We start from the raw sequence: 27,990 nt of genomic DNA on the forward strand, positions 1-27,990 counted from the left end.
CATAAATTAGTTGCTTTATTCCTGTAACTGTTTCGGGGCAGAGTGAGGGGCATCCCGGGACCCCCAAACCTGCCTGCTCTTAATGGGTTCTGCCACCCGCCGCATAAACACAACATACTCTGGTACATGAGCTCTTCGGAGAGGCACCGGCCCCCGCGCGGGGCGGTCGGGTCCAGGCAGCCCCGGTACCGCGCCCAGACACCAGCTGCAAGAGGCGGGGCGCACCCGGCGCACGCTCCGATTTGAAAGCGGCGCGAGCGGAAGCCGGGGCAGGGCGCTGGCCAATAGGCGCTGTCTTCCTCTCCGGCGCTCTGCTGCGAGCCAATCGAAATCCTCGCGGGCCGGGGGGCGGGGCGACGCCAACGCCCGGAAGCGCCGGCGCGGGAACCCGCGGGCTCGGGCGCCGCGGTGTCGGGAGGTGAGTCCGCTGAGGTGAAGGGAGTTTTCGGTTGCCCCACCCGAGAGGCCGGTCCTGGCGGAAGTCATTCTGGGTCTTGGGGAGGCGAAGGGGACCTGTCTCGGCCTAATCTGGGGGTTTCCTCCCCGGGAAGGATTTTCTAGGAAGGCAGCTGTTGAGCGGAGAGCTTGAGGTATCTGCGAGGTGGTTTGGAGGTCGGTCTCCCCCAGCCGTCCTCCCCGAGCCACCTTCCCCCTGCCGTCCTCCACCAGCCTCCTTCCCCAGCCGCCCCCCCCCCCCCAGCGTCCTTCCCCAGCCGTCCTCCCCCGAGCCGGCCTCCTGCCACCGCTGGGAGAAATTTGCCACCGGGTAAAGACTCAACCGCCCTGTGCGCGCCGCGGCGGTGTGCCCAGGCTTTCCCCATCACCTGGTCCCGAACCCACATTTCGTTCATGAATTATCCAGACTATGCGGCTGCATATTGTTGATTACAGTTTTAAAAAACGTAACAAAGGACTTGCCTCTAACTTCGCCCTAATGAGGAAAAGCCAGAGATGACTCAAAACCCACGATTTATCTTGGTGTGGACGCACAGACAGGGTGTGAAGGGTTGGGATGCATCCCGAGAAAAGGGGAAGACGTCTTTTAATGTGTTCCTGTCTGCAGGTGTGAAAGAGCGAGACTTTCCTGGGCCACAGAAATGTAGCTGAAGCCTAAATATGTGGGTGTCTTTTCTGGATATGAGGCTGGAAACATGAATTGGGGCTAGTTTGTAAAGAACCTTTGTAGCTAGAAAATAGACAGTAATGTGGTGGCTTTGAGCCAAGTATGTATACCAATGTGTGTTAATATAGTGAGGCTGGGTACAGAAGTTGTCTTGCTGGTTTTCACTTTATTATTCTAATCCCTTTACCATACCTTTCCTCTGTGTTCTCATTTTATATAAAGGTACAGTTTATTACTTGTGGATACTTGTTTTATTGTCATTGATTCCCAGTATCTGCTTACTGAGAAACTAGTAAGGATCTGTATATAAAACGTGAAGTTAATTATCTAGTGAAGTAATTTATTCTAAGAGATTATGGTCTTAAAGGTGTGGCTAAGGAAATTTGGAAGTAGTTTAAAGAATAATATATATGAAAGGCTGCTGTAATTAATTCTGTTTAATATATTAATTCATCTATAGTATTATTCTGCTTAAATATTTCTGAAAGTGTGTGTTGTGGAGGCGCTCCATGCCTGGAGATTAGAAAAGGTAAAACCAAAGGACCAAAGTTAGCTTTTGCAACGGAATTCAGTAGACTGTCACCCAATCAATACACAAATGTAGCTTTTTTTGAACACATCCCCATGGTTAATCTAAGTGGGACACTTAATCATAAATTACAATCATCCTACTAATTAACTACAATCTGTGCTCATCTGTAATCTGGTTATAATTCATCTCCCAAGTAGGAATAACAGAATATGTGAAATTAAAATTTTCATTGTCGTTTTACAAATTAATAAGTTAACATTTAAACCTTTGTGAGTGAGTGTGGCATGAATTCTTGTATCTAAGCCCTGGTGAATCTAGGTTTCCTGCCAAATTGGGTTTTTAGACTACAAAACTGAGAACCTGGTCCTACATATATATGGTGACTATGCATCTGTGTAAGTAAGGCCATGTTTCTTACCTCACTTTTTTTCATAACATCCCCTATGATGTCACCATTTATTCAAAGGTATTTAGTAAGCCTCTCTCCAGTTTTATTACTGTTATTATTAATATCAACTATATTGAGATATAATTCACATACCATGCAATTCATTTATTTAAAGGACAGGTCAGTGGGTTTTACCCTATTCACAGACTACAATCCATTTTCATAACCCCCAAAAGAAACACCATAATCATTAGCAGCTTTTCCCCATCTCATTTGCTTGTAGCCCTTGACAATCACTAATCTCCTGTTTTCTGTCTACAGATATGCCTTTTCTAGACAATGTGTATAAATGGAATCGTGCAATCTATGGCCTGTTGTGCCTGACTTCTTTCACTTAGGGTTCATCCATGTAGTAGTATTAGCATGCATCAGTACTCATTTCTTCTTATTACTGTACGATAGTCCATTGTGTTGATAGGTATTTGGGTTCTTTTCATTTGGGGACTATTAGGAATAATGCTAATATGAGCATTTGTGTGCAGATTTTTGGTGGGTTTATGTTCTCAATGTGCTTGTGTCTATACCTAGGGAAAGAATTTCAGCGTGGTCATAAGGTAACTCTGATGTCAAGCATTTTAAGGATCTGCCAGACTATTTTCCGAAGCAGTTGCACCATTTTGCTTTCCTACCAGCAACATGTGAGGTTGTAGTTTCTCCACATCCTCACCAACTCTTAGATACTGTCCTAGAGCTTGTAGCTCTCCTAGTGTTCGTGAAGTGTTCAGTGTGGTTTTGAGTTGCATTGCCGTAGTGACTAGTGATGTTGAGCATCTTTTCATGTGCTTGTTGGTCATTTGTATAACTTCTTTGGAGAAATGTACATTCAGGTCCTTAATTGAGTTATTCCTCTTTTATTATTGAATAATTTCTATATCCTGGATACAGACAAGTTCCTTATCAGGTATATGATATGTTTGTAAATTTGTGAACATGTTCTCCCCTTTTGTTTATTACCACTTCTTCGTGATATCCTTTGGAGCACAGAAACTTTTAATTTTGATAAAGTCTAATTTATTTTTGCTTTTGTCTTTTGTGCTCTTGGTGACATATGTAAGCCCAAAGTCACTAAGATTTCCTTTTATGTTTCCCCATTGTTTGTTTTACTGCTTTAATTTTTGCCAGATAAAGAATTCTAAGTGAAGTTTTCTCTTTTCATTTTCATGTTCCTATGTATGTATGTAAAGGTGTTTTTCCTTTAGCTGTTTTTTAACTTTTCTGTTTATTACTGGTGTTCTGCACTCTGAGTTTGTAGCTCTCACCACATTTGAAGACTTCTTAGCTTTTATTTCTTCAAATTGTTTCTCTGCCCCTCCCTGTTCTGAGACTCCAGTTTCATGAATAATGTATGATGCCCCAAAGCTCACTGATGTTGTTTGTTTTTTCCCTTTTTGGGGAAGGCTGACCTACAGAATTATGAACATTTATTATCTATATGAAGTTCAAATTTAACTGGGTGTCCTATATTTTACGGCTCTTGTCTAGTCTCTATTGGGACACAGAATGTATAAGAGCAGTACGGCTCTCATTCTTATAGGCGTTGTACTATTAGATAAGTTATCAAGATAGATTTAATTATCAGAATTAGGGAACTATACAATTAGCAAGGATGAACTAATGTTACACCTTTGAATTGCTATGCTACAGCTCTTACGGTTGGTCTTAGAAAATTGGTTTAAAAAGAAAATTGGTTTGCGAGAGATTGGGATTGTGCCTGGTAGTTAAGAAATCTTGAGGGGAACTGAAGATTAGTAGCTGGAAATCGGGCACAAACTGCAAACAAGTATAGGAGATCTGGAAACTGTTTTTAAGGGAAGAGGGGATATGATTTTTTTTTCTATAAAAATCTCACTCTTTGCACTATGGACTGATCATTCTTTTAAAAGTACAGTGATTCATAGTCAAACATCCAGATTAACCACTAATTTTATTTATTTATTTTTTATTTAAATAATAAATTTTATTTTTATATTCCCCCATACAATTGCAAACCCCCCATTCTGACCCCAATCCCTCCCCTCCCGCCCCCCACCCCCAAAAAAGTGTCTCTGGTTCATAGTTTTTTGTTGATTTTGATTTTCACTTTCTTATATTCATTTTCCTGGTCCCTTATTTAAGTTTTCTAGATTCCTGCTATGAGTGAGAACATCCGGTATTTTTCTTTTTCTTTTTGGCTTATTTCGCTGAGCATGATCCCTTCCAACGCCATCCATGTTGCTGCAAATTGCATGTGTTTATCTTTTTTGAATGCTGAGTAATATTCCATGGTATATATGTGCCACATCTTCTTGATCCAGTCATCTATTTTTGGGCATTTGGGCTGTTTCCAAAGCTTAGCTCGTGTAAATAGTGCTGCTATAAACATAGGGGTGCAGGTGTTCTTTGGAATTGATGTTTCTGTGTCCTTTGGGTAAATACCTAGGAGTGGAATTGCTGGATCATATGGAAGCTCTATGTTTAGTAGGTCCAGAAATCTCCACACAGCTCTCCATAGTTAACCACTAATTTTAAATAGAAAAATCAAACCGTCTCACTTTTTTGAGTCTTTTTAAATTATGTGAATATAAAAAAAGTTGAACTAGGTGATATCTAAAGTTGCGTCAGCCCTAAATATATCTGGTGGATAAAACATACTCTTTGATGTATGTTTTGTGTTGTGATGTCTATCACTGCCGTGAACACCCTTGATTAAGAATTTTATAAATAGACAATTTTATCTGATTTCTCTTATGTGAAATACTTAGAATGCCTGTTGCCCTGTTCAACCAGACTTGTTTTCTTACCACACATCGTATAGATCTATAACAAAAGTTAAATAGTTTTAGTCAATGACTGTAGAAGGAACTAGCAGGCTCCCCCATATCCATATAATTAAATTTTGGTTATTTTAAATCCCTTTCGCCTTGCCCAGGATGGCCAAAGAGATGAGGAATATTCTCTTTGAGACTCAGCCTCTGGAACACCCTCTTGACCTATCCTTGTTGCCTGCAGTTCTCCTGAGCTACAACTGAATGTTGTCCTTAGACCCTGCTAGAACACTGAAGCTCCTTGGTGATTGCTGGACTATCTTAGCTTAAATACTCTGAAGCCAGAGATTTCCATGTCCCCACCTTTGATGAGGGTCTTCATTTTTTGACAGTTTTTTTTTTTTTTCCTATTTCATTTTGAGGTGTGTCTATTTCTGTGTCTTAAAGTTCATTAGTTTCTTTTAGTGGCTGATCTGCTGTTATTCTATCCAATATACTTTTAAACTCAGCCATATTGTTTTTCATATCTAAAAGTTTAATTTTTTTTTTAAAGATTGATTTATGCATACAAGAGCTGGTGTACAGGCCTGAGAGGCAGGGGGTGAGAGGCTTCACCAGAGACAGAGTGGGGAGCAGAACAGGCATATTGACTGAAATACACTGCTGAGGAGAGCAGTGGGCGAGACAGGAGAGATCTGCCTTGCCATGTGGGTTACTCCCTGGCTGGCAGGGGATTGAACTCGTTTGTGCTGCAGAGGCTGTGGATTGCTTCATAGTGCGGTTAACCCTTGCTCTACCAGGGAGGCCCTAGAGGTTTTTTTTTTTTTTTTTTTTTTTTTTTTAAGATTTATTTATTTATTTATACAAGCACTGGGTACAGTCAGAAGCATGGGAGAGTGAGAGAATTCACCAGAGCCAGAGAGGGGAACAGAATAGGCAGACTGATGTTACACTGCTGAGGGGAGCAGCGGGCGGCAGGGGAGGTCTGCGCGCCATGTGGGACCCTCCTCTGGTGGCCGGGGAGCAGCCGGGGATCGAACCAGCACCGCAGAGGCTGCGGGCAGCTTCGCAACCCAGCGCTCAACCGCTGCGCCACTGGGGAGGACCTAGAAGTTTAATTTTTTTATTTATGTTTCTTCTTAACGTGCTCATGCTCTACTTCTTGAAGTATACAGAAAAAATTTACATAGCTGTTTTAACATCCTTGTCATTCTTCATCATTGTTCACTTATATGTGTTAGTCTTTTCCCTCTGACTGTTTTAAGATTTTCTTCTTTATCTTTGGTTTCTAAAAAGTTTAACTATGACATACTTAGGTGTGGTTTTCTTTATATGCTGTTTGGATATTGCTGATCTTCAGTATAGGTTGCTATTTTCAAAATTGTATTTGGAAAAAGTTCACCCCATGTTTCTTAAAATTTAACTATATAAAATAATAAAAATGCTTCATTAGGTTTTTTTTTCTTTTTAAAGAGTTATTTATTTATACAAGCACTGGGTACAGTCAGAAGCACAGGAGGGTGAGAGAATTCACCAGAGCCAGAGCCAGGAGCAGAACAGGCAGACTGACGATGTACACTGCTGAGGGGAGTTGCGGGCGTGGCAGGAGAGATCTGTGCGCCATGTGGGACACTCACCAGTGGCCGGGGATTGAACTGGTGCTGCAGAGGCCGCGGGCAGCTTCACAGCCCAGCGCTCAACTGCTGTGCCACTGGGGAGGCCCTGCTTCATTAGGTTTTAAAAATGATAGTATTAAAATATAAAACAGTGTAAGTCAAATATGGAGGTAATAGTCAGAGTTAAATCATTCTATCCTTGTATTATTTGGGAGGAGGGTAAAGGTACTGGTAAATTTAAACATTGATAGATTAAACATGATCTTAAAACCTATTTGGTAATTTCTTAAAGTAATACAAGCATGGTTTATACTTTTCAAGCTAGTAGAGAGGGGAAATGCAATGAGAAATAAATCAGTACAAAAGAAAAAAACTTCAAAAAAGAGAGTAAACAGATGGTGTCACTAATGGAATATAGAGAAACCAAATTTAAGGATCAGATAAAGACAAACTTAGAAACCTTGAAAACTGACTATAGAGCTTAAATATTTTGGGGAGTGGGGAGAGGATGCAGGAGTAAGAGCAAAGAGGGAAGGAAGTCTGATGGACAGTGGTGTGGACTGTGGAAAGTGACTTGATGGTGGGTGTGCTACAGTGGCCATACCTAATAGGGAGGATCCTAATGTTACCTCAGTTACAATAATAAATAAATTATGAGGGGGAAAAGGGGAAAATGAAAAATATAAAATGGAATGTAGGAACAAGTCTAAATATGTCAGTAATTATGATTATGATAGATTGTTTGCAAAGATGGCTGTAATCCCTCCCAACTGCTTCCTCTGACCCCTTTGCATATGATTTTACCAGTTCTCCCATCAAAGGTAGAAGAGCTTAGACATCCTTGTCTGATCTGCTGCCAGTACGGCTTCCAAATAAACTTCAAATAAAGGTTCCAAATGCTCTAGTGGAGAAGCCACATAAATAATCCCAGTCAAGAAGTACTATTTAACTCAACTCAGCTGAAGTTGCTGACCTACAGAATTATGAGCAATTAAAACAGTTTTTTGTTCACTACGTTTTGAGTGGTATTAAAGCAAAGGCAGCTGACATATTGATACATTTAGACATATGAAGTGTACCAGTCAAAAGATAAGGGCCTCCCGGGTGGAGCAGCGGTTGAGCGCTGGGTTGCGAAGCTGCCTGCAGCCTTTGCAGTGCCGGTTCGATCCCCGGTTGCTCCCGGTCACCGGAGGAGAGTCCCGCATGGCCCGCAGATCTCTCCTGCCGCCCGCTGCTCCCCTCAGCAGTGTACTTCGGTCCTTCTGCCTGCTCTGCTCCCCGCTCTGGCTCTGGTGAATTCTCTCACCCTCCCCGCGCTTCTGACTGTACACAGTGCTTGTATAAATAAATAAATAAATCTTTAAAAAAAAAAAAAAAAAAGATTTGAAGACTGGGTTTTAAAAATCCAAACTTATTTAATAGGCACTTAATAGGCACTTCTAAAGTCTAAAGAAACAGAGAACTTGAAAGTTACAGGATAGGGCCTCTCCGGTGGCGCAGCGGTTGAGCGCTGGGTTGCGAAGCTGCCTGCGGCCTCTGCGGCGCCTGTTCGATCCCCGGCTGCTCCCCGGCCACCGGAGGAGGGTCCCACATGGCGCGCAGACCTCTCCTGCTGCCCGCTGCTCCCCTCAGCAGTGTACTTCGGTCCTTCTGCCTGCTCTGCTGCCCGCTCTGGCTCTGGTGTGGTGAATTCTCTCACCCTCCCGTGCTTCTGACTGTACCCAGTGCATGTATAAACAAACAAACAAATACATAAATAAATAAAACATGCCTCTATTAAAAAAAAAAAAAGAAAGTTACAGGATAGAAGTTCTAAAAGATATTAGGCAAACTGACAATACTAAAGGGGAAATTAGAGATTTAGTATCAGTATGAACGCTGTCAGTTAAACATCACTCTAAATAATTGATTTAAAAAGGAGGAAAAAAATCAGTGAAGATTTAGAAGATTGAACAGCACAATTAGCAAATTCTGCGGTGGGCATATCTAGAACACTGCCCCTGGTAGCCTTGGGTTAGACATAGTCTCTTAAGTGCATATGGGACAATTATGAAAATGGGCTACATATTTTTCAATAAAGCAAAACTACCAATGTCAAAATCTACAGAAATCAGTAACATATAATTAGGGAACTCCCACATGTTTGAAAATAGGAAGCCTGTTTCTAAATAAATCAAAGAAGAAATCACAATGGAAATTAGAAAATATTGAGATAGTCTACATATCAAATTCTTGGTATATAGCGATATTGAGAAGATGTGTTCACAATTGTAAAGAAGAAAAATGGGGCCTCCCTTGGTGGTACAGGCAGTTGAGCACTATGCTGTAAAGCTGTCCGCAGCCTCTGCAGCGCAGGTTCAATCCCAGCCGGCCAGCGAGGGTCCCACATGGCATGGCAGACCTCTCCTGTCTCGCCTGCTGCTCCCCTTAGCAGTGTATTTCGTCAGTCTGCCTGTTCTGTTCCCCGCTCTGTCTTTGGGGAATCTTCTCACCTCCCCCCCCCCCCGTGCATCTGGCTTGTACCCCAGTTTTTGTATAAAATAAATAAATCTTCCAAAAAAAGGAAGAAAAATAAAGAATTATGTAAGCATACAACCTAAGTATAAAGTTGTATAAGTTTGCTGAGAAAGAAAGAATGGAAAGAATAAAAAGTCATAAAAATTATTTAGATAGAGGGCCTCCCCGGTGGCGCAGCGGTTGAGCGCTGGGTTGCGAAGCTGCCCGCGGCCTCTGCAGCGCCGGTTCGATCCCCGGCTGCTCCCCGGCCACCGGAGGAGGGTCCCACATGGTGCGCAGACCTCTCCTGCGGCCCGCTGCTCCCCTCAGCAGTGTACTTCGGTCCTTCTGCCTGCTCTGCTCCCCGCTCTGGCTCTGGTGAATTCTCCCACCCTCCCGTGCTTCTGACTGTACCCAGTGCATGTATAGACAAAACAAACAAACAAATAAATAAATGAAAGCATGCCTCTATTAAAAAAAAAAAATAAAAAAAAATTATTTAGATAGAGAACAAATTTCCAACAGAGGGAATCATAAAATGTTCTTTGCATAGACTATTAAAATGGATACACGTTTGGCAAGATTGATGAAAAAAAAGAAAGCTGATACAATTAAGCAATGTCAGGAATGAAAATGAAAGTAGAAGTATAAATACTACAGGGATTAAAAAGATAACAAATAAATGAAAAACTGGATGAAATAGATAAATTTTTGAAAAATTTAACTTGCCAAAATTGACTCAAGGAAAATAGAAAAACTTGAATAATTTTCTAATATTTAAAGAACTTGGGTTTGTAGTTAAAAATCTTCTCACTTTGAAAACACCAGCACCATATGGAGTTCTGCCAAAAATCCAAAGAACAATCTTCTAGACTATTCCATAATATGTTAAAAAGACATTCCCTAGTTCATTTTAGGAGTTAGCATAACCTTGATACCTGATAAGGACAAAATTTAAAAGAAGAGTTATAGGCTGATATTACCCATATGCATAGTGTTGAAAGTTTTCCCTTTAAGGTTAGAAATAGTGCAAGAATAGCACTATTCAACAGTGTACTTGAAGAATAGCACTATTCAACAGTGTACTTGAAATTATAGCCAGAACAGAAGACAGAAAAGGAATTAGAAGGAAAGAAAGAAACTGATTATTTGTGAATGGTTTACATCATTAGCATTATTAAGGTTTTGGTTAGAAATAAATTATACTACATGTGCCAGTAAGAGATGGATTAAAAGGAGTTATTAAAATAACAAAAATATACTTTGATTAGGAATAAACCCAACCAAAGTCAGGTAAGACCTTTGTAGAGAAAACTTTAAAACTATTGAAAAGCATCAAAAAAGACCTAAACATTGGTTTATTGATCATAGAAGCCAGTATCATAAAGATGTGAATTCTTCCCAAATCTGTAGAGTCAATGAGATTACATGTATATACCTGTGGACTTTAATGAGACATTATTGAAGAAAAAGGACAGAGTGAAAGAACTTAACATTTAAGACACTGGAGTATTGACTTCACAATAGTTCAGCTGGCCAGTGGGACAGATTTGATCATCTCAAAACAGATCTACACACACAAAAATTTAATTTATGACGATAGCAGGGAAAGGATGGACTTTTCAACAAAAGGTTCTAGGACAATTGGTTGTTCATATGGTGGGAAAAAATAAAAAATTGGACCCCTTTTTCACCCTATATATAAAATATCAGCTCCTAGTGGATTAAAATAATAAATGTGAAAAGCATATGTTAATAAATATCTTAAGTTTGAGTGTAAAGAAAAAAATTTTTTTCATTTTTTCATTTTATATATTTTTACATTATTTTTCATTTTTGCTAAGCAACCAGAAAAGGTAAAGAAAAATTTAATTCACAAAAATATGAATGTAAAGGAAACAATTTTTTAAATTGATTTTATTAAAATTAAGAGTGTGTGTTCATCCAAAGACACCATGAATCAAGAGGAAAGAAAAGCCATACACTGGAGATGGTATTTGTAGCTCATATACCAAAAGGTTGGTATACTTTGAGTAATAGCTAGAGGGAGAGCTAGAGGTGAGGAGGGTTGTGAGTGGATATGTGTGTGGGTGTTTGAAATGAGAGAGAATTTAAGTATATTTTAATGTTGATGGGAAGAAGAAAAAATTGGAAATACTAGAGAAAGATGGAATATTTGATGGAGTGGGATCTCTGACAATTTGCGAGCATATGGAATCTAAAATACATGAAGAAAATCTCAGACATTAAGCATTAGCTTATAAATATCTCAAGAGTGTTGACTATTTCTGTGTCTTTCTTTTTGCTCTCCTCACAAAGCACATGTAGACTTCCTTCCACAGCTAATATTTGTCAAGCCCCTTTTTCTGTGCCAGGCATGCTGAAGATGTAGTGTGAGCAAAATTAGACACAGACGCTGCCTCATGAGTTTATAATTTATTAGTGGAAACAGACATTAATTTAAAACATGCAGTGTTTTTGTTGTTTGTAGAATTTTTTTGCACTTCTACACTATTTTTAAAATGTATTTGCTTGAATAGATAATAAGAAGGAAGTAGAAAAACTTCAGACTTAAACTGGGGATTAATATAAGTAATCCATTTGTCCTTTACTAAATTGAAACCGTGTGCTAAAACTCTGTAGTCATATTGTTGGTTATTTTATGCTTGTCCCTTTCCTCCCTAGTGAGCCCCAGCAGCTCTTACTGTGGTGTCCTAAACTGCTTGATTCCTTTCGCTGGTGCATCATGCAGAGAGCTTCGCGTCTGAAGAGGGAGCTGAGCCTTTTAGCCACAGAGCCTCCCCCAGGCATCACGTGCTGGCAGCATGAGGACCAGATGGATGATCTGCGAGCCCGTGGGTATCACATACCTAAGATGAGAGTCGTGGCCCTATTATTAAAGATTGTGCTGAAATTCAAACATTTGTATATTCTTCTAAAGTAGGGAGCAGTTTGAAGGTCAACGTGCCCTACCTTCTTTCTACCCTGATTCGTTTACATTTATAAAAGATTTGCTTGACATTTCTTCTTTGGTCTTTTATTACACCTTTTGCTGACTTGAATAGTCAAGATTTTGGCATCAACTCTTAAGCAGTCTTTAGACCAAAGATCACCATCTCAAATATCTGTTGGGCAGACAGGAAACATAAATGATTAGAATACCGGGGTCCAGACAAAACGATCTGCAAATTGCATTTGGTTTGTGGCCAGCATTTTCCAACTTCAGTTGTCCTTTTAACACTGTTAACTTTTAAGGGTACATTGCATGAGGACTTCTTAAAGCTCTGAGATAGATTTATTGTCCTAGACCCAGCTTCTGTTAGGGCCATAGATTTCATTGGAACCATAGTATGGTATAGCAATTCAAATAATCCAGTTTCTTTTTAACTTTTCTTTTAAGAAATATTGGGTGGCGCCAACACACCTTATGAAAAAGGTGTTTTCAAGCTAGAAGTTATCATTCCTGAGAGGTTAGTATGAAGTCAATTTTTTTTTTAATTTATTCATGCTTACAAGAACCGGGGTACAGGCCAGATGTGCCGGAGGGTAAGAGGATTTACCAGAGACAGAGCGGGAACAGAACAGGCAGACTGACTGAAATACACTGCTGAGGGGAGCAGTAGGTGAGACAGGAGACAGGTCTGCCGCACCATGTGGGTATCTCACCGGCTGGCTGGGATCGAACCCACACTGCAGAGACTGCAGACAGCTTCACAGTGCTGCGCTCAACTGCCTGCACCACAAATGGAGGCCCTGAAATCAATTTTAAACTTAACAAGGGAAAGCAGTTATTGGAAGAGCAAAGTAGTAGAGTATTAAAAATAGCAGTTAATGAGCCATCATTTAAATCCTAGTCTTATCATGACTTAGTGTTACTTGGGCAAGTTATTTTATCTCTCTGGAGTTTAATTTCCTTCTCTAAAACATGGGCTAGATCACAACTAAGGCTCCTCCTGTTTTCGTCTGTGGCAAAATATATATAACAGAATTGAACGTTTTTAAGCGTATGGTTCATTGGCATTAAATACATTCATGTTTCTGTGAGTCATCACAGTTATCCGCCTGCAGAGTATTTTCATCTTCTCAAGCTGAAACTCCATACCCATTAAACAATAACTCCACAGTCCTCCCTCCCCCTGGGACCTAGAAACCACCATTCTCCTTTCTATCTCTACATTAATGTCCCTTGTAATTCACATTTCCTTTAAGGCTCTCATCAAGTGAATTACAGTTTTTGTAGTTTTGTGCAGAATAGGAAGGTGGGGCGGGGTAGGTGGGGAATGAATATCTAACCATTGATATGTAGACATATCTTCCCCAGGTCGGCTCCTGACCAAACTTGTTAAATTCCTGAGAGAAGTAGCTTAATGATCATGTGTTACATCAATTCTGAAAATAGACTGGGAATTCTCCAAGGTTTGTGTCTCACTAAAGAGACATAATTAAATGCAATGTATAAATCTTAATGAGATCCAGTTTCGAAAAAGCTATAAAAAAATTAGGGGTGGGGCGATTGATAAAATCAAAATAGTAGATAATATTGGTATACTGGTAGTATTGTAGTTAGTGGAGAATGACCTTATTCTGAGGAGATACATGTATTCTTAGGAGGTAAGGTGGCTTCACCCTCCAGGTGATAGGTAAATGCATATATGTGACTGTTTTTACCTGTTGTTTGAAATTTTCATAATAAAACTTTGAGACAATAAAAAGTTTGCCTCCCAAAGGCTGTCTTCTGGATTAGTCACTAGGAAATTGCTTATATCAAGCAGCAATGTTATAATGAAAATTCTCTGTTGTCCTGTACTTTCAAAGGTACCCATTTGAACCTCCTCAGATCCGATTTCTGACTCCAATTTATCATCCAAACATTGACTCTGCTGGAAGGATTTGTCTAGATGTCCTAAAATTGCCGCCAAAAGTGAGTGGTGGGTTAAGGAGTAAATACTGCGTTCTGTGACTCTCATTTCTAAAACTGGAATTAGCATGTCACATTCTTAGTAATATGAAAGCACCCTCCTGTCTGTGTGTATGCAGGGAGCCTGGAGACCATCTCTCAACATTGCAACTGTGTTGACCTCTGTTCAGCTGCTCATGTCAGAACCTAACCCCGACGACCCACTCATGGCTGACATAGTAAGTGTCTTCACTCCTCTGTACACGTAGTCCTCTTTCTCTATACCTCTGACTCTTCATTTATGAGGGTAAACTGGAGCTTACCTTTGCAAATCATTTTTCTTTCCATTGACTTTTTTATTTCATCTCAGTCCTCAGAATTTAAATATAATAAGCCAACCTTCCTCAAGAATGCCAGGCAGTGGACAGAGAAATATGCAAGACAGAAACAGAAGGTATGATGTTTATACAGCTCTGATTTTGCTACTGTTGTTATCCTACTCAATGTGTCTATATCTGTGTGTGTACACATATTTATTAGAATTGCCAAATTTGTACTGTACCCTACAATGACTAGTTGATTTTTTTCTCTCTATTGCAACCTTGTGAATAATTTTACAGTAAAAAAAACCCTAGTAGCTCAGGCAATAGGTTTTCTGAGCTGTTGTCATCTGTTGAAAACACTAGAGGGCAGGCTGCAGCTAATTGATTTTTGTTATATTCTTGGGAGTAGCTTGGAGAGATGAGAGATGACTCGGATTCTTTTTTCTAAGTTTGTTAAGGAACAATATTACAGAGACTGTTTACAGGAATCTGTAAAGGGTAGAGAGGCACAGCAGGGATGGTAAAATTTGACACTTCCTATGGGGGAAACCTGCCCGGTTTAAGTTGATAGAATTTTTCTCATTTAATGAAATACAAATTACAGGAACGTGGAGATTAGCATCTTCTGGTTCTTACTGAACCAGAAGCCTTCAGACTGAGTTAAGTAGCAGCTACATGTCACCTGTGAAAAGAAGAAAAAAAAAAGTGAGGAAGATGCTTATGCTTTTGAATGAAATATCCTAAGAGGTGACAAGTACTTGGAAACATCGTTGCAGCACCTCAGTGTCTCCATCCTGGCATTTGTGTGCCTCTTTTTGTATTTCACCTTTTACCCTCTTGCCCCTGCTCAGACTGATGAGGAGGAGATGCCTGGTGACCTGCCAGAGGCCGGTGACTCAGAAGTACACGGCGCGGCACTGAAGAGGAAAGCCAGGCAGCTCGGAGGCATAGAAAAGAAATTTTGCCCTGATGTTTAGGGGTTTGTTCTGGCTCATCTTAGTTAATATATTCTTTGCCAAGATGGTCTAATTTGCCTACCTTTCTTGAATGTTTTTCTTTGCATTTGATGACATTATAATTTTTATGTCCTATAAAACAGATCTTGTATATTTATATAATCTGCTCTACATTGATTCTCTGAGTATAGTTTGTTTTATTTAACTTGTACATACGTATTTTGAAACCTTTTAAACCTGAAAAATAAATAATCATTTAATGTTGAGTATGTGTTTATCCTGAATGTGTGTCTGGGAACAAACTGGCCAGAGAGCTATATAATAAGAATGTAAAAATATTTGGAATTGTTGTCCTTAATTTTGCCAACTTATCAACATCACTAGGGACACTGGATATTTGACAGAGATACAAAGTAACTGTTAGAAACAGTTCAGTTACCAGAAGGCTTTCAGTGACTCAAGGTTTTCAGAAGTTTGAATTCGGTATGACGGGCATAAAATAATAGACCCTTTGTTAATTTTTTGCAAGTTCATTTTATGTGATTTAGATAGCTGGTCAGAATTACTATGGTATAACTTTCACTTGGTCAGTAAATATCGAACACCTACTATGTGCCAAGTTTTGTACTTAGTATTTTAGAATATAATGGTGAGAAAAATCAGACATGGGATTAATCATACATATGTTAATAGGAATTTTTATAATCCCTTTCTGTCCATAGCTCCATTTGAAGCTCTACTCATGGTTTGAATCCTCTACTCGTGATTTTTATTTTATTTAATTAATTTATTTTAAAGATTTATTTATTTATTTATACAAGAACTGGGGTACAGGGCAGATGCGCGGGAGAGTGAGAGGATTCACCAGAGACAGAGCAGGGAGCAGAACAGGCAGACTGACAAAATGCACTGCTGAGGGGAGCAGCGGGCGAGACAGGAGAGGTCTGCCGCGCCATGTGGGACCCTTGCTGGCCAGACGGGATCAAACCGGCGCTTCAGAGGCTGTGGACAGCTTCACAGCGCTGGGCTCAACCACCTGCACCACCAGGGGAGGCCCATGCTCATGATTTTTAATACACTTTTTCATTCTTTGAACAGAAATCAGTTAAAGTGAAAGGCTTTGCTGAGTGAAATACTTTGTAGATACTAGAACTGCCTAGGCAAAGAACAAAGCCAATGACGTCCCTGTTCATGTGCCATGTAGCAATGACTTACGCCCAGGCGGGGCACCCTGCACACAAATGGGTACTTCCCACTCCGCTCTCTAGGAATCACCCTGCGCACGTCCCTCAGCAGCAGCCTACCGCGCATGCGTGCTGTTGGACTCGTGGCAAAGGAGACAAGAAGCATGAAGTTATGTGATCTAGTAATGACAGATGATGGCAACATACAAATTTCCTTTGTATCCCAAATTCATAAATTTCCAACTCCTGCAGACTTCTTGAAACGCTTCCCACTCTGGCCCTTAGCCCGTTACCCTGACTATTTTGTTCATCACAGTGTGCCTACCTGAAGACGAGTTCATTTGTGTGCATGTTGTCTAGTTGAAAAAAACAACAGAACCCCAAATTATTAGAAGTCATCTCTCCGTGTCTGACATAGCAAGAGCAAGGACTTGGGTGAGAGAACAGAAGTGATGTGCCTGAGAATTAGAATTAGGTTGCCCACTCCCAGCCCAAGGAAGAATAGGAAAGGGTTAAAAACAGACTTAGCTCAAGGAGAGCCTGCCCCAGTCCAGGTAGTGCTGTTTACCAACTGTGTGTCCTTAGGCCACCGTTCAGTCTCTGTTACATAACAACAGCGCCCAACTATTGTGAGAGCTGAAAGACATGATACCTGGTGCGGGGCCCGGTGTGTTACTGACATTTTTTTGGTGCTTAGCAGGAGACTCAGAATGGGAGCAGTCCAACCACAGGTGGGCCCCAAGGAGCTGCTCTGGCCCAGGCCTACTCGCCAGTCTGCTCTGTTCCTCGGGCAAGCAAGCTGAGCAAATTTCTCAACTCCAAACCCCTAATTAAAGAGGAGAGATGACATCCATGACTGATCATATAAACATTGCAGATTCCAAGCTCCCCTCTCCTGCTGCCCCCAATCCCTCTCCCCACCTCTCCCCAAAAGCTATCTAAATAAGAACAGATTTTACCACCCACCTTGTGGGCAGCCTCTGAGCTAAAGCTGGGGACTAGCTATTTATCCTTTGGCTGCTGCGGGAATTCAACACATACAAATAAAGCTCCTTTTCCAGCCAAGTGTGTATTTTTCCATCGGCGTGTGGCCCCCCTGCCCAGGTTGTCTTGTTTAGGTTGGGGCAGCCTGAGGGAGGAAGGGACAGAGAGGGGGTGCGGGGCTGGGTCTCAGAACCTGCCGCTCAGGGTGGACGACTGCGGGGCAGCCTGGAGTCCTACACAGCGGAGTCCGGGAGAGGATGGGCAGTGGACACTCGTGCTCTGCACAGAAACAGCACATTCCTCTTTCTCCTTGCTTGGCAAGTCGCCCCTGGCTCCTGCCATGGCCCCCAGAGTGTGCCCATCCCTGTCTCCAAATCTCTGTGTCTACGAGGGATGGTAGGCAATCCAGCGTCTCCCTGCACCCCACCCCCACTCCACCCCTGCTCCAGGGCTTCGTCTCTTCACAAGCATGCCCCCTGCTTTGCCTCTCCCCCGACCCCTCATCCCGCTAGACCATGTGTGTCGCCTTCCTTCTGTTGCCTGCACCGTTAAGCAGGACCTTGCAACTCTGTGCTTCAAAAGCTGGCCTTGAGGGATCTTTCCAGCAAACCTCTCATCAGAGGTAACTTCCTGGAGGATGCGTTTTTGTCTCTGTTTTCTCTAGACCTGGGAGTTATGTTTGAGGAACAACATGGACAAATTCAGGGCTCAACTCTGACCTCTGAAAGTGACCAGGGAGGCCCCTCCCTCATGGACTGGGCGTCCTCGGTCCAGCACCGGCAGATTCCTCTGTGAGCCACAGCCTGTTAGGCAGCCTTCATGCCCCAGGTTTCCAGCCCCCTCTTAGGAGTTGCCCCACTGAGTGCCCTTCCTTTTCCTTGTCAGTGTTCTCAAAGCTAAGCAGTAAGACAATTAACAACCCCTAATCAGCTCCTTCATTTCCTTGTATTGAGTTTGTAATAATAATTGCAGCTAACATTTCTCAAGCACTTACTATGTGCAAGGCTCTAGGCTAAGCAATTTACATGATAAAGCCTATCAAGTAGGTGAAAAAGTAAAAGCAGAATTGTGGTGTGTCTCTTTTGGGTAGAAAGGAAAGATAGGAATATACATGCATTTTGTTTTTATAGGCAAAGAGAAACTTTTTATTTATTTATTTATTTATTTATTTATTTATTTATTTATTTATTTTTACAAGCACTGGGTACAGTCAGAAGCGCGGGAGGGTGAGAGAATTCACCAGAGCCAGAGCGGGGAACAGAGCAGGCAGAAGGACCGAAGTACACTGCTGAGGGGAGCAGCGGGCAGCAGGAGAGGTCCGCGCGCCATGTGGGACCCTCCTCCCGTGGCCGGGGAGCAGCCGGGGATCGAACCGGCGCTGCAGAGGCTGCGGGCAGCCTCGCAACCCAGCGCTCAACCGCTGCGCCACCGGGGAGGCCCCCAAAGAGAAACTCTTCAAGGATATTTAGTTCTCTGTGTGCTTGGCTCGGGTTGGCTAGAGAGAATATTCAAAAGAAAGCAGAAACCAAGTTGGACATACATAAGAAGTCAGCAGCAGTAGCCAGTGAGAGTTTGGGAAGTGGGCAAATAGGGACAGGGAGAAGATACTATTTAAAACATCTGTTATTTGAACCATGTGATTGTATTACTTATTCAAAAATTAAATTTATCTGGCCCTTTTCCAGTGTTCAAGATGTCGAAGAGAGGGCGTGGTGGGTCCTCTGGTGGGAAGCTCCGGATTTCCTTGGCTCCTGTAGAAGCCGTGATTGTCTAGGCTGACAGCACAAGAGTCAAGTAGCTGTGAAGGGGATAAAGGGATGACTGACTCCCCGCCACTGGTGTGGATGACCTGGTGATGGCCACAGTCAAGAAGGGCAAACCAGAGCTCAGAGAAGAGGGACATCCCAGTGGTGGTTTGACAATAAAAACTGTATCACAGAAAAGATGGTATATGTCCTGTCTTTTTTTTTTCAAGATTTTATTTATTTATTTTGATGCAGAAGAACTGGAGTGTGGGCCAGAGATGTAGGGGGGGGGGTGGGGCGCGGGGGCATGAGAGGATTCACGAGAGACAGTGGGGATCAGAACAGACAGATCCACTGAAATCCACTACTGAGGGGAGCAGCAGGTAAGTCTCCTGTGCCATGTGGATCAGCTCCCTGGCCGGGGATTGAACTCAGGCAGTAGCAGTGATAGCACTGAGACAACCCCTAGGCTGACCAGGGAGGCCCGGCGCATGTCTTTACTTTGAAGATGTGGTGGGGTCATAGTGAACAATACAGGTGAGAGGGAAGGTCCGGCCATCACTGGATCAGTTGCAAAAGAACATACAGATGTATGGCCCAGGATTGCATCCAATGCAGGTGGCATTGCATGATTCTTAAGTGTATTTGTAAAAAAGAATTCATTAAAAAATATTATTAGCCCCCAGAAAAAAAATTAAATTTATAAAAGTCTTTTTAAATCCAAGGGATCAGGAGGCAGCACTTGCATGTAGTTGAGAATCAGGTAGGGAGCAGAGCTTCCTTCAGGTGCAACTGAGCCTACAACAGGACTCCAGGAGACTAATCACAGACTCCCATTGGCTAGAACCCCAGCGGCTTCAAATCCAGATCAGCCCCCACCGAGTTTCAGACTCCATGAGACCCAGCCTCCCTCCTCTTTCTGGTCATGGACTTGCTGAGATTCTCCCTCCTTGTTGCTTCACACACATCCTCTAAGAAACATGGACTTATCTAGCACGAGCAGCTACAGGCCTTTCCTGCGCTTGGCCAGGAGGGGGCTGGGTTTGCGGTCCCGTCTTCAGCGGGAGCAGAGCACAGGTGCTCCTGAAGGCACCACTTGTCCTCTAGTAGGGCCAGGGAGGCCTCGTATATTCGGGGGCTGGCATATCATCCCCACCATGCCTTGAGAGCTGTCCCCAGGACATCGTCCTGCTGTGCATTATGTGTCTGTGGGGGGAGGGGGGATTTCCAAGGTGGAGTGTGGGCAAGGAAGGTTATCCATGGACTAGATGGAGAGAAAAGCAAGCTTATTCCTTGGGTTTCACAGCATCAGGAAATCCCAGGAATAAGCCTGGATCTGAGAGGTGCTCAGGGTGTGAGTAATAAGAAGTCCAACTTGGTCTCTGCTTTCTTTCGAATATTCTCTCTAGCCAACCCGTGCCAAGCACACAAAGAGAACTAAATATGGAGAATGCAGTGGATTGTGATCTCGCCCAACTTCCATCCTGACCTCCTTGGCCGTGCCTCAGGCACACTAGAACCCAGACTCTCTCACCTCTCCTCCCTAGAAGCAGCCCCACCTCTGGTCAAACCCCACAGCTCCCCCAGAGACAGCAGAAAGAAGCTGAGGAACATGGATGAGACTTCACTGGTGCTTTATTACACAGAAGAATCCAAATATTTACGTCTTGACAATTTTTATACTTCACACAGCTGGAGAGGGCATGGGCTGGGACCCAGAAGTGATGGAGGGGGTAGGAGGTGGGAGAACTTGCTCCGCCAGAGCAGAGGTAGTTAGAGGAGATTGTTCCAGAAAGAATCAAGGGCTCTAGCTACCTCTCTCATCCTCACTTACTCAGGCCTACCCATGCTCAACTCTTCCTTCTTTACCTCCCTCAATCCTAAAACCTTTTATTCTTCCTGAAAAGGGAAATTTAGGAAGGAGGTTGGAAACTAGCATGGGGAGAGGAGACAAAGAGAAGGCCCAATTAGTGGCTCTATTAATTCAGTCTTTGGATCTCAGCACTAAATTAAGAGTTTTCCTCTTGGTGTGGACAGAGTTGTTTTCAAAATGATGGCTCACTCTAGGAAGTTCTCCACAAGCCGGTCTGAGAGGACATTGTGGTTGGCATGCGTGCCAAGGCTCACCCATCAAGGGGACACACACCAGGTCAGCAGTTCCCAACCTTCCCACCCCAATGCCTCATGGACGGATTCTTCCCATCTTGGAAGATTTTGTCCACCAAATAAAATTTACCTGCATCAAATGATTTGGATTTTGCTTGTGTGTTTAGTCAGAAACTTACATACTCATCACAACTGTGTGTTGACCATGGCGGAGCTATCCGCAGGAGTAGTACCCTGACTTATAAGATAGTGAGTCAAAACCAAGAAACTTTACATCACCGTCTTATTTTGGGTAAATATATAGCATCTATCTACTAGGCTGTTCAAACAATGAAGATAGTTCATGGTAAACACCCCCACTGTTTCCCCCACCCCTACCTCTGATCATAAGTTCTAGTCTTGGCAGGTGCCCAGACTTTTATTTTTTTTTTTAAGATTTATTTATTTATGCATACAAGAACTGGGGTAGAGGCCAGAGTTGTGAGGGGGTGAAAGGATTCACCAGAGAGAGATTGGGGAACTGAACAGATGGATTGATTGAAATACACTGCTGAGGAGAGCAGTGGGCCAGTCAGGAGAGGTCTGCTGCTCCATGTGGGTAGCTCCCTGGCCAGGGATCAAACTTGCGCTGCAGTGATTACGGCTAACTTCAGAGGTTGCGTCTTAACACCTTGCGCCACCAGGGAGGCCCATGCCCAGATTTTTGATGATAAGATGACCACCTTAGAGCTTTTAGCCAAAAACTACTGACCTCCTTCTCATGGAAGAAACACCTGCCGGGAAAAACTCCCACAACACCTAAACTAATACGTGCCTGTTCCACTCCACACGCCACTTGGTCACTTCCCCCACCCCAAAGGGAGACAAAGATCTCTCCCTGAGCAACAGGAGCAGCTATGAGGTGGAAATTGGGTGAGTTCCTGAAAGTCAAGGCTCCCCAAATCACACTGGCTTTGTCCTCTCTGGGGCATCTGAGAAGATTCCTTTCCACAAAGATTTATCGATTCTCAGTAACCAAAGTAGAGGACACTTCTTCCACTAAGTACTCTAGGCCAGCCCCAGAAATAGGGGCACCAGGGCTCTCAAATAGCCAATTTATGAATAAATCCATCATTATGAGTGTGTACTCTGAGGCTGACTTGTGTGAGGACCCCAAGTTTCTTCTGTGATTATTTCGGAGCCTGTAGGAATTCAGGCTACTCAGCTGGTCAAAGGAGATTTGGAAATGTGGCAAGTTCTACCCATGGTCTCTGCCAGCCTACACAGCCTTGTCGACCTTTCAGAATTCCCACTAGTCACTGGAGGCATCAGGGAGATAGACAGAAGGGGTAATTCTGCACACTATCTTCCCCACTGCTACCCTGGGAATGACAGGGCCCACCTCAGCCTTCTGCACTGGGGCAGGGAGAAAGGGACCCCACATGTCCTAAAAAAAGGAGTTCCTCACAGTTGTCTCGACAGAGGAACCCCTCTGTTAGGGCCTGGCTGAGGACAGAACAAGATTCAGGAGGAAGACCGTGTTCCATTCAAGCCACATTCCATCTTCCTTCCTATATTGATGTAACTGATGTTGGGGTGCCCTGGGACAAGTCTCACCCTTTTTTCTGATCTTTGGATGATCTTTTTATACTTGCAGGAATCACCACTGATGTCTGCAAGAATGTCCCAGCTCTCACCTCTCATGCTGAGATTGAGTGGGGGGTGTGGGGTGTGTAGTGTGTGTGCACGCGTATGTGCGTGCATGTGTGTGTGTGTGTGTGTGTTTGGGTGGGGAGAGAGCACTCTGGAATACTCAGAGGCATTTGGTAAACCCTAAGAGAGGAAGGTTATGAAGGATGAGGCAGAGGGTCATGGTCTATTTGGACCCCCAGGACTCATAGATTCCGATGATGCTTCCTACAGCCCTTTTTTCTTTGATCTTAAACCTGCTCAACCCTGCCCCACCCCACCCCACCCCGCCACACACACACACACACACACACACACACACACGCACATGTACACGCGCATGCACACATGCACGCAAGCACCCCAGCCACTGTCTTTTCAGTTTTCTCTTCTCCCTTAACAGGGGAGATGCCCAGAATGAACTCTGAGGAAGGCCAACAGGAGACCAGGCCAAGAAGAGAGCCCTGGGGGTGGCTGGGGGAGAGAGGACCCCAGGGGACCAGGCCGTGCTGCCACGGATCACACTGTTGAGTTTTGGTTGTATTTATTTTACAAGCAGCCATCATTCACGAAGGGGGAAGAGAGAAAAGGGGAGAGATGGGAAGAGAAAACGGGGAAGGACATTTATAAGTGTGAGGCAAAGGCTGAGCCAGAGGGCTGGAAGCCCCTGCCCACTGACAGGCCCCCGTCCGCTGACATGGCTCCCTCTGCCCTCAGCAGCAGTTCTCCATCCATGGAGGGTTGCAGGTTCCCAAAGTGGGATCCCTCTGGCTCTGCAAAATGACTGCCCTCCCGCCTAGGACCCCCAGGCTGCTGACAGATGAGGGTCACTGAGGGGAAGCCATAGGTCTCCAGCCCAGGGGGCTGCCCAGCTTCAGAAGCTTCCAGAATGAGATCCACATCAGAGAAGGCCACCAGGGCCTGGGTGGAATCGCAGGAGCTCTTCTCCAGCTCGCCGGCAGCAGTGTAGGCTAAGGGCCCCGGTGCTCGTGTGCAGGGCCAAAGCCGCCGCAGGTCGTCCCGGAAGTGGGGGTTGAAGAGCAGGTAGAGCAGCGGGTTGAGGCAGGCAGGCAGGGGCAGCACAACCAGCAGGACAGACTTGACCGCCTCGGGGGTGACAGGGAAGAGGCCCAGCATGGACGCGAAGCTGAGGAAGGCCACGGGGCAGTAGAGGAGCCCATCCGCAAAGATGAGCCAGGCCACATGCCTGACCATGGCACAGTCCCACACGGCCTCAAAGTCGCCCCGCGGCAGGTCGCAGTAGAGTTTGATGTAGGCACCAGTCACTACCAGGAAGCAGAAGGAGTTCATCATCACCAAGGCCACGGCGAAGCCCAGGGCTGCTGGTTGGCCCTCAGGCGGGGCATAAGGCAGACAGAGTGGGGAGGCCCCGTACTCCCCCACAGAGGTGAGGGGCAGGGCTGCAGCAAGACCGGCCAGTGTCAAGCAGCCCAGGGCCCCTGCTCGAACGCTGCCCAGGGAGGGGGCCTTCCCATAGGCCCGGACGCAGGAGACGGAGACACTGCATTGCACAGCGGCCAGAGTGAGCAGCAGCACGGAGGCCTCAGACCCAAGCACCGCCAGGAAACCTGTGGCCCGGCAGCCCAGCCCCATCTCCCAGTGGGCTCCGTACTGGGCGAACTGGCCAAAAGTCAAGGCGTCCACTGACGCTAGGAGGCCACAGGAAATGCCGGTCAAGGTGTTGGCACCTGCGATTGCACCTACCACAAACTTGACCGGGGACAGGGGGCCAGGCCCCCCAGCAAACACGCTCAGCAGCACCAGCCCATTACAGAGCACAGAGAGCAGCACGATGGCCCACACAGCCAGGCGGATACCCCAGCTCTCGAAGAGGTGCTCACAGGGCTTGAAAGGGCCTGTAGGAAAGAGGATCAGACATTACTCCCAGGCGAGAGGTGGCATGATTCGGGGTTCTGGGAACAAGGCCAGGCAGACAGGCATGGGTGCTGCTCTCAGAGAACTGCTGGTCTGAGGGGGGCTGACATGGTCTCTGAGAATTCCCAGGTGGAGTTAGGGAAAGGAACAGTGCGGACAGACTAGCTATTCTTCTACAGAGCTGCAAATGGAACACACAAAGAAAATGCAAGCGTATAAATATACATAGTATACAAACTAATACCGTGCAAACACAGGCATCGAAGAAATGTTAAGCAAAGCAGTCTCTTCAAAGGAACAGCATTTGAAAGAAAGGAAGGCTAGCATAAGAGGTAAAGAAGGCATCACAAGTGGGCATATGTGGGGTACAGACAGAGGGATGATGGGGTGCCAAGAGCATTACTACTCTACAACCCAAGTCAGCACCCAGTGATTGCCTAAAATTCCCACTGCAGGTGTGCCCTGGCCAGGTGTCACACCAGGCCCAGGCGCCCTGGGTGAGGAAGTAGGCCACATTTAATATTCACAGAGCCCATCAGTGTTTGGAGGCAAAAGATGCAGTGTAAATCAAGAAAGAGATGACTTCTGGGGCTTTCCACCTGGTTCCACATGTCACGGGCAACATCTGGCATTCTTCTCTGTTCTTTCCTTAAATCACTTTGTATCTTTGGACATCTACTTCATTACTTTTGACTTCAGATTCCCTTCATCGTGTACTGCGAGGTAGCTTTAGGTAGGGAATTGGAGAGGCTTTTGGGGAGCTATTTTTAAAAAATTTTTTTCTGATTACCAAATAATAAATGATTATATTAGAAACTTTGGAAAATATAAATGGAAAAATCAAAACTGCATGTGAGCCCACCTCTCAGAGAGAATTCATCATTTTGGTATGTTTCCTTCCAGATTAAAAAAAAAAAAATACACATATATGTATAGAATTTTAAGCTAAATTGGGATATTGTGATACATGACATTTTATTCTCTATTTTAAGTTAAAGTACAATTATGCAAACACTCCCATATCCTTGTCTTCCTCAAAAACGTGTTTTCAGTGACTGCAATAAATACTCCACCATATGGATGAACCATAATTTATCTGACTATTATAAAGGAAATTCCAACTGGACTTCGTCTTGTGGAACTTCCTTTTTTACCTCATCACTGCTGATTGTAGGTTTTCTAAGGTGAAACTTCGGTGATGGTATGAAGAAAGCGGGTTTCTGAGTCAGAAAAGACACATATGCTTTCCCAGGGCCTCTTGCCCCAGGCGGGCACTAGAGGGCAAGCTGGAGTCGCCCAGCATGGAGGGCAGGTGTTGGGCAGCTGAGGCCAGTGCTATTTGCGCCTTAGAGAGGGCAAGGGGAGAAGGCCAACAGCCCAGAGCCAAAGAAATGGAAAATTGGGAAATGAGGTGGGTGAAATAGAAGAAGCACACTGTCCACTGCTTCCTGTTCATTCTGAATAGTTCCTGTCCTGGCCTCAGTGGAGGGCTCTGCCCTCTGGAGGGGGGGTAGGGCTGACAGCATTTTACACCCAGGGGAAGGTATTTCTCTCTAAACATTTTAGGTTGAATTGCACCAAAGAGAAAAAGAATTTCCTTTCTTTCTTTACAGCAAGATGGATTTAAAATAGACTCTAAAGGAGGCTTCCTTGGCTGTTGGTGGTAGTGTATGATGTTATTCAGGGAGACTGTGGAACTTTTCCCCTCTGGTGATGCTTAAGGAGAAGCTGAAATCCTCCTGGACTGAAGCAGACAGGGATGGAGGAGGTGATCTTTCACAGTTCCACTGGGCTCTAGGATTCCGTGGTGAGGGTCTTAAGTGGAGGGAGTATTCACAACAGCCCCTACCATTCAATGGGCTCAATGCATCCTATCTTACTCTCTCCGCAATGAAAGAATTTTCTCCTGGGTGTGTACCAGAGAGTATACTGACTGATCATGTAAAGATTGCTTTGACTCCCTACCCCATACCTAGCCCTTGCTACATCTCTTCCCAAGTAGCCACACAGGGAAAGGATTCCAGATTCTTCCCTAGAAATTACCAGAAGAGGCTGCCCTTCCCAGCAGATTGGGTCTGAGCAAAGCCTGGATCTACACATGGACCCGTAGATGCCAGGTTATACTGGCATCTCACTACCTAGATGTTGCACTCCAGCTCCCTCCCCCATCCTCTAGCACCCATCTCACCTGGAATTGGGCTGCACTGGACACTGGGGTGTGGCTTTGAGTCCTCCATCTCTAACTGGAGCTCTTCCAGGTCCAGGTCATCTGGGAAGGGAGTTAAGAAAGGGGCTTAGACACCTACCCCTTTAAAATTTGTCCCAACGTGCCCCGCTCAATGTTGGTCGTCGCAGAGCCTTGGCATCAGCTTCTATCCTGGGTTGTAAACATTTGGTCAGCTCCCCTTTACCCACATTGGATTATCTGCATTGTTGGCTCTTTACAGCAAACATGTTCCCTGAGACTTGTTTTCCTACTCCTCGCATGCTCTGTGACCCCTGCGGGCCTCAGTGCACCCATACCACTGAGAGTCAGGCTGGAGGCGGCCTGAACCCTGGTTGTTAGTAATCACGTGGTTTCCCACCCTGGCCAGGCTGCCACTTTAATTCCAAGTCCGACTGTGAATGCCACACTCTAATCAGGACACCTTTTTAAGATTTGTGTGGGGAGCAGTCAAAGTAACAGGGGAGGAAGCATCTAACTTGGAGAAGGCAAGAATAAGTGGGATACAGTGGCCATCCCAGAGATCTGAGGCCCTGTTAGGCATCAAGGAATTACAAGTTGTAATTGTCCCAGAGGGTGCAGCTGGGATCAACAGATGGATTGTAAAAGCAGGCAAATTACAATGCAGATGGAGTAAGTTCCCACAACTAGGGGTGTCTAACCCAAAGGAATGGGGTCCACATGCTGAAAGCAACCCTGACTGTATGCTAGGTATGAGGCAAGTGTGGAGGAATCCAGTGACCAGCAAGATGGGCCCTGCTTGCAAGGAGCTTAGGGAGACGAGTGAGGATGCAAACCATCAGGACACAGTGAGCTCCATCAGCTAATGAATTCACCCAACAGCCAGGGCGCCAGGCACCGTGCCCGCTAGTCTGCATCTGCACGGCAGCTGCATGAGGCAGAGCCCACGTTGCCATCACAGGGACTTAAGATGAGGAAACTCAAGAGCTGGCCCTCAATCTCACAGCCGGTGAATGACCCACAGGACTCAAGCCCAGGTGTCTCTTGACTACAGGGCCAAGATGGTTTGACCATTCTGCTGTTCCAG

At 44.4% G+C, this 27,990-nt stretch overlaps 2 protein-coding genes across 6 annotated transcripts in view; one reads left to right on the forward strand and one right to left on the reverse strand.

The window, feature by feature from the left end:
* Positions 1 to 372: 372 nt before the first annotated feature.
* UBE2T (ubiquitin conjugating enzyme E2 T) lies at positions 373 to 19,241 on the forward strand. 4 transcript variants are annotated; one of them, XM_037497554.2, is made up of 7 exons: positions 373 to 418; positions 11,645 to 11,814; positions 12,360 to 12,429; positions 13,775 to 13,880; positions 13,997 to 14,095; positions 14,227 to 14,310; positions 18,989 to 19,241. In XM_037497554.2, exons 2-7 carry the CDS (start codon positions 11,706 to 11,708, stop codon positions 19,058 to 19,060), a joined length of 540 nt encoding a protein of 179 aa, XP_037353451.1. In that variant the 5' UTR covers positions 373 to 418; positions 11,645 to 11,705; the 3' UTR covers positions 19,061 to 19,241. The 4 variants fall into 4 exon arrangements, with proteins under 4 accessions (XP_037353451.1, XP_037353449.1, XP_037353452.1 ...); XM_037497552.2 differs by lacking the exon at positions 18,989 to 19,241 and adding an exon at positions 15,031 to 15,252; XM_037497555.2 differs by lacking the exon at positions 18,989 to 19,241 and adding an exon at positions 14,784 to 15,024.
* Positions 19,242 to 23,121: 3,880 nt separating this feature from the next.
* LGR6 (leucine rich repeat containing G protein-coupled receptor 6) overlaps positions 23,122 to 27,990 on the reverse strand; it is a 109,173-nt gene continuing 104,304 nt past the window's right edge. For both annotated transcript variants that reach the window (XM_037497548.2, XM_037497549.2), the window contains 2 exons: positions 26,907 to 26,987; positions 23,122 to 24,699 (listed from right to left, as the gene is read on the reverse strand). In XM_037497548.2, coding sequence (XP_037353445.1) covers positions 23,447 to 24,699; positions 26,907 to 26,987 — 1,334 coding nt within the window. In that variant the 3' untranslated portion in view covers positions 23,122 to 23,446. The remainder of the gene's footprint in view (positions 24,700 to 26,906; positions 26,988 to 27,990) is intronic.

This window comes from Talpa occidentalis, unplaced genomic scaffold (genome assembly GCF_014898055.3).
Source record: "Talpa occidentalis isolate TD23 unplaced genomic scaffold, MPIMG_talOcc4v2.1 talOcc4.8, whole genome shotgun sequence".
NCBI lineage: Eukaryota > Metazoa > Chordata > Mammalia > Eulipotyphla > Talpidae > Talpa > Talpa occidentalis.

Excerpts from the sequence above, each read along its gene's own strand:
- UBE2T (XM_037497552.2), top strand. The coding sequence starts at position 11,706 with ATGCAGAGAGCTTCGCGTCTGAAGAGGGAGCTGAGCCTTTTAGCCACA. Across the intron at positions 12,430-13,774 it reads GAAGTTATCATTCCTGAGAG|GTACCCATTTGAACCTCCTC; the intron begins GTTAGTATGAAG and ends GTACTTTCAAAG. Across the intron at positions 14,096-14,226 it reads ACCCACTCATGGCTGACATA|TCCTCAGAATTTAAATATAA; the intron begins GTAAGTGTCTTC and ends ATTTCATCTCAG.